Source organism: Diadema setosum, chromosome 10 (genome assembly GCF_964275005.1).
Source record: "Diadema setosum chromosome 10, eeDiaSeto1, whole genome shotgun sequence".
Classification (NCBI taxonomy): Eukaryota; Metazoa; Echinodermata; class Echinoidea; order Diadematoida; family Diadematidae; genus Diadema; species Diadema setosum.
This window is the reverse complement of record NC_092694.1, coordinates 12,836,598-12,851,610: the sequence shown is the minus strand read 5'-3', so window position 1 is coordinate 12,851,610 and position 15,013 is coordinate 12,836,598. Positions and strand designations below refer to the sequence as shown.

Below are 15,013 nucleotides of genomic sequence, written 5' to 3'. Positions count from 1 at the left end.
GAGAACACAGAATGTAACCTTGTGGGAACGGCAATAGAAACATAGGATATAATTTGATTGTGAACAAGTGCTCTTCAGGTACACATGTTTTGACAACAATTTGCAATTACCTGAAGGACTTGTCAGATTATAGTAATACGAATAAAAAAAATTCATCCTACCTAAACACATGAAAGCTCCTACAATGTAACTGGAATGATAGGAGCAGAAAATGAGCAAAGAAATCAAACTGAACTTGTATTCCAAGTCAAATACATATTGCTTTTCATTACACATGTTGTACCTGTTCAATTATTAATAGTAGCAAATTTACACATGATTATTTAAAAAAATATGGCTCTATCTATCCATCTACAACTGAGAATGGACTGTTGTCACACCATACCTCTGTGTAAGTGGACAATCAAGCAATCCATTGATTCCTGCAGTCTACTAATGAAGAACATCAAATATCGACCCAGAGCAAAAAGGTTCAAATGGACACTGCTGATATATATTGCAGTGGTTATAATTTGCAGGCATCAGCTATTAAAGTCACATGTCTTTTGGGGTTTGGCTTATATCCGAAAATTAGCACACTGCAAATGGCCGGCCACTCACTAGTTTTACTCGACAGTATGTGGAAGTACGATCCATATTTAAGCACTGAAGTTCATGTACTGAGAACAGGTGCAGGTTATGGCCAGTTCATTCAACAATGTGGCTAGCCACCCGAATGATGGTTGATCTAAACACCACGTTCAAACACAACTTGAGACAATGCTCTTTCTAGTATAGTGGTCTTGGTTCAGTGCAGCTGATTGTGGTAAGCTCTACAGCTATCACCATCGAGGGCGCTCAACGATTTTGTTGTGATTTTAACTTTCTGCTTTCACTTTTTGATTTGTTGGGTTTGAACTCCTCTAACAAAAGAATCTAAAGCTTGTATATAGTTATATCTTAAGCATCACTGATAGATACAGCCATACTGACCAGATTAAAGTAGGCAAATTTAAAGAGAGAGAAAATGACATGAACTAGAATTTCAAATTTTATTTTCAGATGTTCAGTATCTGTTCAGTGTTCACATATCAGGATGTGGAGGTAGGTGTCAGGACAGAGGAGACCTAATTTGACCTTCGGTAAAGTGGAAAATCACAGGAATCAATTTCTCCATTTTCCTTTTGTCCTGCCGTTAGTACATTCACTGCAATCAATGTGGCAGTTTGACCTATAGTTTGCTGGAAACACACCAGTGGAGTGTAAGTGAAATCATAACCAACATTATATACAACACTTTGACACAATTCCTTGTTTTATAAATACAAACTGGTACATGTACTGGTACATGTATTCATATCAACAATGTATATGCCCAGTGAATTATCTGTCTCAACGAACATGTACCTGCATACATGCATACATACATACACATGCTTTTGTTTTTTGTTTGTTTTTTCAAAGCAGTCATGGGAGTTAACTTAAGTTCAAATGCCCATATACCACGCTACAATTTAGGTGGCTCCATTTCCTACTTTCTACTGAAGAGAAGATAGAACTAATCTATGAAACACTGAGTTCAGTTCTACAACTGGTACATCAGGAACACCGCTAATTTACAAAATGGCAAAATCGTCTTTACGTTAGTACACAAACATACCCTGCTTGAGATCATTTTTATGTGTCATAGAATCTGAGCTACATTTTCACACCCTGTGATATTGTCATTGTTAACCCGTTGAGGACGAGTCCCGAGTATACTCGGGCAGATGTCTATGGGAAATGCGTGTTGTAGCAAAATCAGTCCGTCCTCAACGGGTTAAGAGCATCATCGCCATTTGTAGGCAAACACGCCCACCACATTAGAAATAGGTCACCCATGACAGAAAGACATTCAGAAGCACAGGCAAAGGCACTCTGCATGTCGGTGAACAAAACATGGGTTGTTCCTGAAGGCTTGCCCAAGTTTTGTCGCACAATATATCAACTCATGCATACATACTGCCTCGGAAAGAATTGAATTACAGCACTGAAGACATGTAAATTGAATAGCTTGTTTCTAGGTTTTCACAAAAAAAAAAAAAAAAAAAAAAAAAAATCTGTGCAAGCTCTGGTAAACCCATTTAATGAAAGGTGAAATACAAAATGCACTGTTACACATATATTCTAAGGTATTAGTAATTCTTCAATAGCATTAAACTACTTCAGGAGAAATGCAGTTGTCATGTTTTTGATATTTTAAGTTCAATGTCTATAGACAGTGTTAGAAACATCTTGATTCTTTTTATTTTTTTGAAGGTCACACTAAATGTGTTCTTCAAGTGAGCAAGGTGGGCTAGTAAGCTGTAATTTTGGACAGTTTGCCTCGGTTACTTTTCTTATGAATGTCACACTGTTTGCATTGAGAGTTACAAGGTAACCAGCCAGCACAGGGCTGACACTCTACTCTCTCTTTGCACCATCAAGGTGCAACCAGTCAGCTATACAGGTAACTAATTATGCAAACACAAAATGTCTGCACTGAACAAGGGCATGACTCCTAAAAATGCAAAAAGAGCCTATACACAATTGATGAGCACCTCTCACACTTCATAATATCAGTTGTTTTTCTCAGCCATTCCCTGAGAATGCTATATTTTCTATTAAAAAAAGAAAGAAAGAACGAATTTGTTTTGTCTCGAGGCATGTAACATGCAATGTTGACAAACTTACGGGTCCTGAGAAAGTGCAATGGGAAACGAGCTTCCCAGTTTCTCGCCCATCTTGTGGACGGTGATGTTGACGTTGTAGCGTCCAATCTCGAGGTGGTTGTCGCCTTTGTTGCCGAGATAGTAGAGAACCGTGTAGAGCGCCATCTCAAACTCCGGGCTGGTGCCGATGAAGGAGCTGCCCACCGGCTTGACCTGTCCCTTCCACGTAAACTGCAGACTGACCAGCTGGGCGGTGTTGTCGGCCTGGCGATCCTTCCTCTGCATGGTTGACATTGCGTACAGGTGTGTTAAATTTTATTCAATATGAGAGTAACACCTCAACTCTGACACAAATGCACACATTTCAAGGACTTGAAGGACTTTAAAATCCTTCCTATGTTTTCAAGATAACATTGTCCCATGTTATCTCATAGACATGATTTCTCTCTGCTCTTCCACTTCAACCAAATTTCTCCATTCTTCCTCCACTCTGCAATTATCATGTGGTCCTCACACTTGTATCTGTTATGGTGATGGTAGAATATTTTCTGTCACGTGGCTCCATTCCTTTGGGACAAAATTCCCTTTCACATATTTTAATAATAACAACAACAACTACTACTACAGCTGCTACTTCTTCTACTACTACTTTTATTATTTTATTATTATTTTTTCTATTATTATTATGATTATTATTATTATTACAAGTTTATTAATTTATTTTGTATCATCATTATTATAATTTTTATTTCTATTATTATTATTATCATTTCTTTCATTATGATAACTACTATCATGTGAAAGAAATCAAAAAAAGGTCAAAAGATCCATAGACTAATAGATGCAGAGAAATAACAACCCACCGATGATGATCTGGGTGGGATCCACCCTTTGTAGTCCACATTGCCTCTCTTCTCCTCGAGGTAGAACTGGATCCAGTTGTGGAATCCAATCACATCTTTGTCCCCCCTCGTCTCACCAACGAAGACATGCTCGAAGCCGGACGAGTCCCCTGCAGCACGGCTACACATTACAAGTAAAACAGAAAACTGACATTCAATTCAGTTCAATGACATCTATATATTCACGGGAGGGGAAAAAAAAATCCCAACACTCTATATGCCATATATTTATATTCATAGCAAGTCTAATTTTTTGCAAATCGGGACTTCCCAACGATTTTGTAAGTGGCTAAATTCATGACCGTTAAGCACAGCACCTAATGGAGAAATATATGAGTGCAAGTCATATTGACATTGGAATTAGAGTCAGTATTTTGGCATGTCTTGAAATTCGCGAATAGCACCTGACTCACGAAGTCGTGAAAATAAACACCTCGGGATCGGGATCAGAGTCAATATTTTTGTGTGTCTTTAATTTCGCAAATAGCACCCGACTCACAAAATTCGCGAATCTAAAAACCTTGCGAAATATTTGGCGTATACAGTACTCTACAGAACTCACCCCATGCCCCTCGTCCTTGCATACAGCTTGAACCACAAGTCGTACAGAGCGTGCTTGAATCCCCGCACATCGGGGGGCACCTTGCCCCTTTCACGCAGAACTTCATGAGCTTGCTGCATCACCTACACAATGACAGAAATGTGGAGTTCATGTATAATATGATGTAATAATATTCATTTGATTTGTCGAATACAGGTGCTCCTGTTAGTCACTGGATACACCGCTTGATCACAAAATTCTTCTCATTTTAACCAAACATGTTCAAAACATTTCTTTTTGGTAATACAGTCAACTCCCATTATGACAAAGTCCATGGCTGTAGCAGTTTTTCTTTTGTTATATAGAAATTTCATGACAGACAAACAATGAAATACATAGTATATATTACTTTTGGAGTATATATATATATATATATATATATATACATATACATACATATATACATACATACATACATACATACATACATACATATATATATATATATATATATTGTGAAAGAAGTCACCACTACAACAGCTTTTTGGCTTCTCCTGGATAATTTTGCATATGTGAGATATGAGAAAGGAAGGAGAAAATCGGTGCGTAGCTTTGACATTATTATTCCTCTTACTGTTCCTCCTTTTCGGAAAAGCGGAAGAGTTGAAAAATTGGTCTCCGCCGGGACTCGAACCCGGGTCTTTGGCATGGAACGCCAACGCCTTAAGCGCTCGGCCACGGAGACGTCATAGCGGTTTAGGCAGACCCAAGCTCGAATACCCGACGGACCAACCTTTCAACTCTTTGACTTTATGCACACGTTCCTTTTTGGGGCAGAGAGTTATGAATAATAACCAGCCGCGTGCCTCAGCTGGATCTTCTAATATATATATATATATATATATATATATATATATTCATATATATTACTTTTGGAATCTGAATTTTTACTTTGTTGTAACACGAGTTTTTCTAAAGCTATGGTTTTTATAGTGGAAGTGTACTGTATGCACTTCAGTTTTCAGTCTTCTACTACTACTACTACTACTACTACTACTACAAATACCATAATCTTAATTACTATGATATAGATTTATGGAAATCAATCCTGTTTTATATATTTTCTGTCAATTCTGTATGTTGAATATGTCGATTTATGTTAACTGACCCTTTCAGCTTTATAAATGCTACTTTAGCACACAGTACTCCTTGAGATTTGCATACCAGTGAATATATAAGAAATTAAATTAGAATAAAAGTATGGTTGAACATTTGTGAGAGTCTCCCCAAGGGTAGAACATTCTGGAATGTACAGGTAGAACATTCTGGAATGTATGGCCATGGGAGAATATTTGTGTGTGTGTGTGTGTAAGCAAATGGCAAACGGACCTTTGTCTCCATGATCGCATCGATGAAGCACTGATTTTCCCGAATCTCTTCTGGTGTCACCACCTCAGAAACGCCTGTTTCTGTGGAGTAATTATCCAATAGAGCCATGAATCCTAAATGGGAACAGAGTGAAAAAAGGTGGAAAATTTATTTGAGAGTTTGTGGTCCTGCGTAAAGTAACATACATGTAGCTGCTTTGATCGAAACAAAACACTTTACTTTGGAAAACATCTTGTTCCGTCGAGGTGAATGCGAAGAAAAGAGAAAGGGGAACAAAGACTCACTCTTAAAAGTGGGTTTCTTGAAAACATTGTCATGGACGAAGGAGAAGAGGGGGCACTTGGCTTCATCTCTCTCTCCCTTGTTGGAGTAGAAGGTGTAGCGTTGGAGGTCGATCTCATAGTCTTCGCCTGGAACAAGACGGTTTTCATCCAGCTCCCACAGCTGGTTGCAAATGGCCGATAATTCCTTGTCAGGATCAAAGCTGTTGACAAATGTAGATACATGTGCATTAGTCAGAATTCTGGTTGCTTCAATATTTGCTTTGCCATTTTACTTAATTGCATTTTACCCCCCAGATATTTCCCATGATTATACTCAAAAACAATAATCTGTTTACCTACTTCTACTAGAATCGCTGTTTTACATTAATTACAATTATTTCTAAATGTCAAAATTACAAAAAAGAACCCACAAACATATACACATACAGAGTACATCATACACAATAAAGATATAGCATACATACTTATGATACAGGCCGGCAGTGCATGACAGAAGTTATAGTGCACGTAAAATATAACGATTGCCAACGATAACCCACTATCGATTTGATATCGGTTTTTGCTCCCTCATTTCAATCATCAAGTACTGAATCCCGCACCTTATCGACGCGATTGCGCAACAATCACGATACCTTTTTTCGATACTATCGTTATTATCGAAGTTTGATCCATCGCCGCCAGCAACTATGTAGTACTGTCAATGGGGGACTCGACTAGTTCGGCGGTAGATTTAAACATGGATGCTGAAAACAACAGGTTTGCTACTCTAACAGAGACTGATCTAAGCGACATCTTGGACAATAAGGACGCAAAGAAAACTAAAGATGTCATAAAATACGCGCTTCGAATTTTGGAATCGTACTGCTCGGAAAAAGGAATCAGCCTGACGGATGTTGAAAGCAAGTCAGCCCAAGACTTGTGCCGCTTTCTGCGTACATTTTACGCGGAGGTGCGTAGGGGAAATGGGGAACTATACGCTAAGCGCTCTCTGATCACACTTCGTTATGGTCTTCAGCGACACTTTCAACAAACGCTTGACGTAAACATTTGTAGCGATGGTGACTTCAAAGGTGCAAATGATATGTTTAAAGCTGTGCTACACAAAGTGAAAGAGGCTGGGAAAGGATCCGTACGGCATAAGGACCCTATCACCGACGAAGATATGTCAAAAATCAAATCTTCACCTGCCGTCTCACCTACGACACCAAGGGGTCTCCAGAATAAGGTTTTCTTAGATCTAATGTTGCATTTCTGCAACAGGGGAAGAGAAAATCTCCGCAACATGAACAAGGGAGATTTTGCTGTCACAACTGACTCTTCGAATCAAAGGTATGTGTATCTGGCTAGAGACATGAAAACCAAGAATCACCGTGGGGAAGGGCTTGATGACGAGCAAAGTCAACAAGGTCGTATGTATAAGACCCATAAGGATGACTGCCCCGTTGAATCTTTCGTGAAATATGTCTCACACCTACATCCACACTGTGATGCATTGTGGCAACGACCAAAAGCAACCACAAGGCCTGGCCATCCATGGTACGACAATTCTCCCGTAGGTGTGAATACTCTTGCGAACAAAATGTCGTCGATTACTGCTGAAGCGCATTGTTCTAAAGTATATACCAACCACTGCCTTCGGGCAACTTCAATTCACAAACTCGATAATGCTGGATTCGAAGCACGCCATATAATGGCAATCTCCGGGCACAAATCTGAGACAAGCATAAAGCATTATTCTCGAGTTGAGGAAGAGCAAAAGCGACGAATGAGTTTGACCATTTCTCGGGTCCAGTCGACGCCTACAATGCCTGCCACAAGCACGTGCTTGAATCCGGTTGCGCCTAGACCTGGTCCTACTCCTACTACTACTAACGTTAGCTCTGTCGCTCGCAGATCTAGGCCTACATCTAGTCCTAACGTTACGGCTGGACTCGCGTCACCCCACACTTCTCCTATCAACATCAGTTCCAACATAAGTAGATCTACTCACCAGCAACTTCATTTTCATGGATGCAAAGTCAAAATTTATTATCAGAAGTAAACGAACAAACTCAATGACGATGTGATGGGCATGGTCTCATGTTATAGGCCTAGAACTATGCCATTATGGAATTTCACGTTTGGATCTTGTGTTCGGTGTTCCAGAGCGTTAATTACGTGTTAACTGTTGACTGTTAAGAGTTTCTACTGTTACTTCCGGATTTTGTCTACACAGCTTGAAAGAAACTGGTATTGGTAAGTGATCTGGACTTCCCTATTTCTACCTATTTTTGTAATTCACCTGGGTATGTATGCTATTTTATATAACACATAGTGCATGAGTTCTTCTTGCACTATAACAATACAAGCACCTCCAAATTCTGAATTTGCCCTCAGGCAGTTATATTCAATTCGGCCTGCGGCCTCATTGAATATAACTGGCCTTCGGGACAAATTCAGAATTTGTCGGTGCTTATATATTGTTATAGTGCATTCAGCCTCATGCACTATATATATAATATGACATATATATATATATATACATAGATGCATTTATATATAATATACATAGGCCTATAATATATAATATACATAGGCCTATAAGTACAGAGACTCCAACTCTCCCGTTTTCGACGGGAGATCTCCCGCCGAAAACCCATTTTTGCAAAATCTCCCGTTCTCCCGCTTGAGATTTAATTTCTCCCGTCCTGGCTCTGTGTCTCCCGTTGGAAAGGATTTCTTACTTATTGCTATTGTATGTTGAAAAAAATAAGCCTTAGATAGCACCAGAGAGCATCTAGAACCCTAGGAACTTCGCGCTTCGCACACATCAACTTAGAGTCTCCCGTTTGCTAGGGGTTTCGGGCGGGAGAATCTCCAGATTAGAAGGTGCTTGGGGTTGGAGTCTCTGTAAGTATTTTACACATGTAGCAACAATCCCACTGTAATCCAATCAATACATAATTAGTTCACCTGTCCCTTGCCATGGCTTGTGTCTGGAAGTGCAATTGACCTGAAGAGGAAGCAGAAAAAAATAAAATTCATAGATTACTCATGAGTCAAGTATGTTAACGTAATGGTTCAATATCAAAAGCAGACATTTATACACTGTTGCAGTATAGGCCCTGTAGCCCTAGTGAATATAATCCATACCAGCAAGTAAAACATTGATAGCTACGAGGGTCATATATAGTGTAAATCCTTGACAAAAGTCTTGACTAAACTTTTAGAATTCATGAGGGTCAAGGAGGATATGCACAATATTAGAATTTAATTTCATACTCATCAACTTATATCTGTAATGCTACAGAGAAAAGAAAATATTTAATAAAATAAATACTGATATCTGAGCACTGTCTGACCATTTAGTTTACAGACAATTAAATAGAAAAAAAAACCAGTGTACATAGATAGGTAACTGGATAATAGGGTCTATATATCCCCTTTTATTAATCAGCAACGGACAACAAGCTTTAATGGTGAATTTAGCAAATCCATAACTAGATGTGGATTCAATAAATATTAAACTTTCCAAAATTTGAGGAAACCCAGACAATTTGGTCAGAAGCATGAATTTTCAAACTGCTTTAAGGGGAGGTCCAGGCAATTTTTATAATTCCACATTATGTAGTAGGGTCCTACATAAATCAACAGCTCGATGTTTAGATTTGCAAAATTAATTGTGGTTCTTGAGCAGAGAAACCAATACTCTGAAAAACTCAAACCAAAATTACACTGAACAAGCATGATGACATAGCAGCTTCACCATCATACAAAGTATGAATGTATGAGTGGGGACTCACTATAAGAATGCATTGAGTAGGCTCACATATTTGAGAAATGTAGCAATGTAAGCAATGTAATTCCATTACCATACGGTACTGCTTGCTTAGATTAAAGGACAAGTTCACCTTTATTAACATTTGAAGGATTGAGAGAATGTAGCAATATTAGTAGAACACATCATTGAAGTTTGAGGAAAATCAAACAATCCGTTCAAAAAAGTTATGAATTTTTGAAGTTTTTGTGCAGTCACCGCTGGATGAGAAGACTACTGCAGTGTATGATGTCACATGCGTACAACAATATAATGAAAATATAAAGAGAATTTCACAAATTTTCATCTTTTGAAAAAAGTACACATTCCCTTGTCTCGTTGCTGACATATGTTATGGGCAATATTATTCCCATTACCTTTAGAAAGAGGCAAGTCAAGTGCTCTTTTATTATGTGAAAAAAAAGTGAAAATATGTTGAATTTTCTTTACATTTTCTTTATACTGTTGTACTCATAATGACATCACGAGCCTTAGTAGTCTCCTCATCTAGCGGTTCCAACACAAAAGTTTTAAAAATTCATAACTTTTGCATCGATTGTCCAATTTTCCTCAAACTTTCAGATGTGTTCTGCTAATAATGATGCATTCTCTCAATCCTTATGTTAATGAAGGTGAACTTGTCCTTTAACAATGTTACCTGTGTAGAATTTATGTGTAGAATTAATGCATGTCTTCTTATTTTGTTCTGCTTCCTTGAGTCCCCACTCATCATGCACTCTTGATGGTGAAGCTGCTATACTGTAAAGGTGGATATTTTCGCGTGACTAATTTTTCGCGCTTGGCCGGGTCGGAGGAGTTTCGCGTGTTTTTAATTCCGCGGAATCAAGACATCACGCACAGGCACATATGGCAAGCAAAAATATTCGCGTGCTTTTATTTTCGCGCTAGTTTCTGGTTGCGCGAAATGCGCGAAAATTTGAACACCGCGAAAATTTCCACTTTTACGGTATGTCATCTTTGACATCATCCTTGTTCATTGTGATTTGTTATAAATATTGAAAACATTCTTATTCCTTTAATATCCCAATCAATACATTCTAATAAGTCTGTACCCAGTAGATCTATAACCAATTTTTAACTGTTGTTCAAATGTCTAAAAAGTCTGAAAATCATGCAGAATTTTAAATCCATGTGTGATGTGCCCTCATCATATCCAAATAAGGACACAAGAGTTCATACAAGTTCATACAAGATAAAAATTAAAGGGAAATGTCGTCGCTGCTCTACGTGGCTAATTGACTGCACACACACGTGCACACAGTACCTACACAAACACACATGCACCAAGCTGAAAGCTGCGAGGGGGACACTCGACAGCACACACCCCACCGCACCTGCTACGAAGACATGTAAACCGAAGCCTAGCCCAGCTAGCTATGTACCAGGACACGAAGACGTCCACACAGCTGTAACTATCAGTATCAGGGAGGTGGGACTCTTCCCACCTCCCTGCTTATATTGCCCCTGTCCTGTCTTGAGGACATTTATCTGAAATCAAATGAGAGCAGAAAAGTTCCCAACTTACCCCTCTTTGCAGATTTATTAAGAGTTTTGGTTCTCGTTATAAGAACCTTCGCGTTATTTCAAGTCAGATCCTGGGCGCGAGCGTCGTATTACTGACTCGTTGCTGCGTGAAGTACTTAGTACGCTATGCGGTGCATGCGTCTAAAGGCCCGGTCCCACTGGCCGACGGACACAAAGCGTATGCAGAAAGGACACAGCGGACGAGCAAAATTTCGGGGATGGCTTCATCCGCTTTCGTCCGCTCCAGAAATTGACAAAATTGGCGAAAATTGGCGGTAACAGAACGGAAATAGAACGGACGTGGGTAGTATGTAGCGGGGATGTTAAACGGATGTTCATCGGAAGCCTAGCGGATGAAAGCGGATGGAAGGGGATGACAGCTCCGAAGGGGTTACCGGAGATAATTGCGAAACGGACGCATAGCAGAAAAAGCGGATGCAGAGTGGATGCAGAGCGGATGCAGAGCGGATGCAGAGGGGATGCTTTCGAAATGCTTTAAATACGAGATGCATACGCTTACATCCATTCTATTAACGTGCTATTAACGATGTAAAGACGTTCCACGTACCATATCTTTCCTCCCTCTTTCCGTTTTTAGCTGCAGCGGATGTGAGTTGCGAGGATGCCCAGAGGATGCAGAGAGGATGCAGCGGACGTTTAAGGGATGCCGCACGGACATACAACGTTTGTTGCTCGTATGTCGCGGATTTACATCGTACACAGCGGAAAGTTCATCCGTTCTAAAAGTTTTAAGCAGCTTAAAACTTTTTGGGCGGATGAAATCACAGTGGACGGATGCTCGATGGATAGAGCGGATGAAACACGTATGCGATGGGTACACAGCGGATTCGTAGCGTTTTCCAACGGATGGCAAGATTTTTTGTACGCTTTACATCCTCTTTGCATCCGTAAGTGCAGTGGGACCGGGCCTTAACGTCTGAACGGTGCTATGCTCTTCGCGGAATTCGTGGGGTACTAAAAAAAGTACTCGTAGATTACGCGTATGCAGCTCAGCTGGGAGTGTCAGCTGTGTGGGCGTGACCCCCGGGGGTGACCTCGCCTAATGCGCCTCACATAACACTCGCCACGAGGGCTGGCAGACAATCCTTTGTTGTTGTTGTTTTTTTCCCGTATAAAAATTAAGCGCGAAAGTGGATGAATAGACTTTTGTTGTTCGTGTTGATCAAATAAATGTTGTTGTCGCAGTCTTCGTCGTTGTGCTTGTCATTGTTATTATCGCTAACATAGTTGCTTTCGTAGCAAGTGATGTCTTCAATCAGAATAAAAGTGAAAACATTTCCACCAGCAGGGAGGTGGAAGTATACGCCACTCTTACGTAATGATGACGCCTTTACAGTGGAAGTTTTATTGGTGTGACGCCATACTAGTAGGGCCTACCATGTGGGCCTTTTTCATTTGGGTCTACAGGGTGAAATTCAGATGTGCCGAAATTCGTCATGTGGGGCCATTTCTGAAAGTTTGGATGTGTTTTGGTTTAAAAAATCATACACAGCTATATATTAATATACCCTATAACGGCCACATGCGTATCAGGGCAATCCCGAGGGCAATTACCCCTCGGCTAAATACTGGTTAGTGGTATAAGGTTAGAGTAACGATTATATAGGGTTAGGAGTTTGGGTTAGGGTTAGGATTAGGTTCAGGATTAGGATTAGGATTACGGCCAGGGGAAGGGTCCGGCGTAATTGCCCAGGGGGTAATTGCCCTAGTCCCGCCACATTATGTGTTTCTGTACTTCTTACTGGAGAGCTAGCACATCTTCTACTTTTCTTTGAGCACTGGGGTAGGCCCCTCGTATTCCTAAATTCTCGAGTCCATCCGTGACCGATATGTCACTCCAGTTATATGCCTTCAGGTAGTATTAAGATTTGATATAACCCTCATTCAATATGTAGTTATGCCCATTTTTCTCCCGAATCATATTAAAGAAATATGAAGGGCGCAAAGTGAAAATATAGATAAAGATTAAAGAGATATATAACCAATTAACAAAATCCAGTGGCAGTTGTGATAACATGGCTCGATCTGTTCTTTTAGAGAGAACTTCTCACATCCCTGGTTCTTCTTTGTCAAGTAACTATCATGCCATGTACAGAATGCATTCAGCTTTGAGTATGCTATTGGGGGGGGGGGGTTATCAACGATCCATGGAAGATTCATTTAGCGGTGGTAACTGACTTGCTGTTTTTCCATCTAGATTAATGAATCTGTATAGAAATTAACTTGATACAGCAATTTTACCCATGCAACCGTGTGAAAAGCAAAGAGAGGTACAATTAATCAAAAGATACAGCAATTATTGTTTCCAACAATGATTTTGTATTTAATCATGTAGGTCAGGGAGATGGAGGTCTATAGGGGCATGTGTTTCCAAGTATCCCTTACAGACCTTTAGTGTACAATACTCTTGTAAAATTTTTCATAACCCCATATACACGCGCATATATGTATACATGTGTATATATATGTATATATATATATATATATATATATATATATATATATATATATATATATAAACTTTGCGTACATGCAGTATAATATAACTCCCTTATTTATGTGAATTCAGATCATAAAGATAAACAAAACTTTATTTATTCAGCGGTTGGTATTCAATTTGACTAAGTTAATTTGTGGACATAAATTACCTTAATATATAGTCCATAATTTCTGGGTACATAATAATTGCTCGTTTATAAGCAAGATATTGAGACAAACGAACAACATATAGATTGAGAAAAACATACTGCCTGGTGATGGAGTCACCATCGTCTCACCTCCAATTTTAGTCCATCCTTTTTTTCTGTAGGTGTCCTTTCTCATAAGTGACGTCATCTTATTTTTTTTCCCCTGTATGTAGGTTATTTCCCCTGGACCCTTTCCCTTATCGTTTGTTTGCCTGAGGGGACGTGTTTCTGTGTGCTTCAATAATTACTTTACCTTCTCTCTCTCCCTCTCTCTCTTTGTAAGTCACGTTCGATTTATAACGTGGCCGACATCATTCTCTACAAGCTCTTTTTTTATACCTGGGCGTCTCTTTCCAATAATGATCAATGGTAAAGAAAGTATAAATATATAGATTATACCCAAAGTTTTGGAAAATCTCTTCCGCTTTCAGAATCTGCATGCCTGTGTTTATACTTTTTTGGTATTTCATTGATTTATTGTAGACTCTATTTGGTAATGGTATGGTAATGGTTTATTTAAAGAAGAAATCATTTGCAGCCATGGAGATGGCTGAATTGCAGAATTTTGTATATTTTCATTTTATAATAACATACATAATCATGAGAAGTTATTTTGATCGAATTCCCCTCAGAGTGCGGCACTACTAGTCTCGATCAATGGTGCAGCCCTATACGACAGAGTAGGGTTGGACCTACTACTAATCGACCGCCTAATGTTTATTTGCTTGATAAGAATATTTAACACTGAAATTCACGTAAAAAACTTGACCTACGTGATTGAGAAAATCCAGCTCTATCAAATGCCGTTGTTCCCTTTTCGATTCGAAGTTTCAGTGCAAAAATATCGCCGACGAACTTGCGTGGCCTCGTTTCAGCTCCCCGCGGTAAATCGCGTTTTTAGGATCGACCGCTGATTTTGCATTGACAATGCACGCAAACCGAGTTGTATTGAACACCGTGTTGTACGAAGCTTTTTAGAAGCCTTTTAGAAACTTCCATAGACATTACATTGTGCTGTCATTACGATTCGGTGAAAATATTCATTCGAAATTTTGTCCTTGATTAAAACCATTAATGAACAGTGAATTATCGCGTTTTCCCACACCATGTGCTTTGCGCGCAGAGAAGTGCGTACTAAGTGTTCAGTGCGCGAATTATACGCGGTCGGTTTCAATAAGG

The 15,013-nt window shown here is 39.4% G+C and overlaps 2 protein-coding genes across 2 annotated transcripts; one reads left to right on the top strand and one right to left on the bottom strand.

Moving 5' to 3' along the window:
- Positions 1 to 2,667: 2,667 nt before the first annotated feature.
- On the bottom strand, positions 2,668 to 8,765 carry LOC140234304 (poly(U)-specific endoribonuclease-like). The gene is made up of 6 exons (XM_072314368.1): positions 8,738 to 8,765; positions 5,786 to 5,985; positions 5,502 to 5,614; positions 4,134 to 4,255; positions 3,533 to 3,692; positions 2,668 to 2,948 (listed from the first exon to the last, which is right to left on the bottom strand). The coding sequence occupies exons 1-6, from the start codon at positions 8,749 to 8,751 to the stop codon at positions 2,688 to 2,690; spliced, it is 870 nt and encodes a 289-aa protein (XP_072170469.1). The 5' UTR covers positions 8,752 to 8,765; the 3' UTR covers positions 2,668 to 2,687.
- LOC140233623 (uncharacterized) lies at positions 6,522 to 7,826 on the top strand. The gene has a single exon (XM_072313724.1). It carries the CDS (start codon positions 6,522 to 6,524, stop codon positions 7,824 to 7,826), a length of 1,305 nt encoding a protein of 434 aa, XP_072169825.1.
- Positions 8,766 to 15,013: the final 6,248 nt, after the last annotated feature.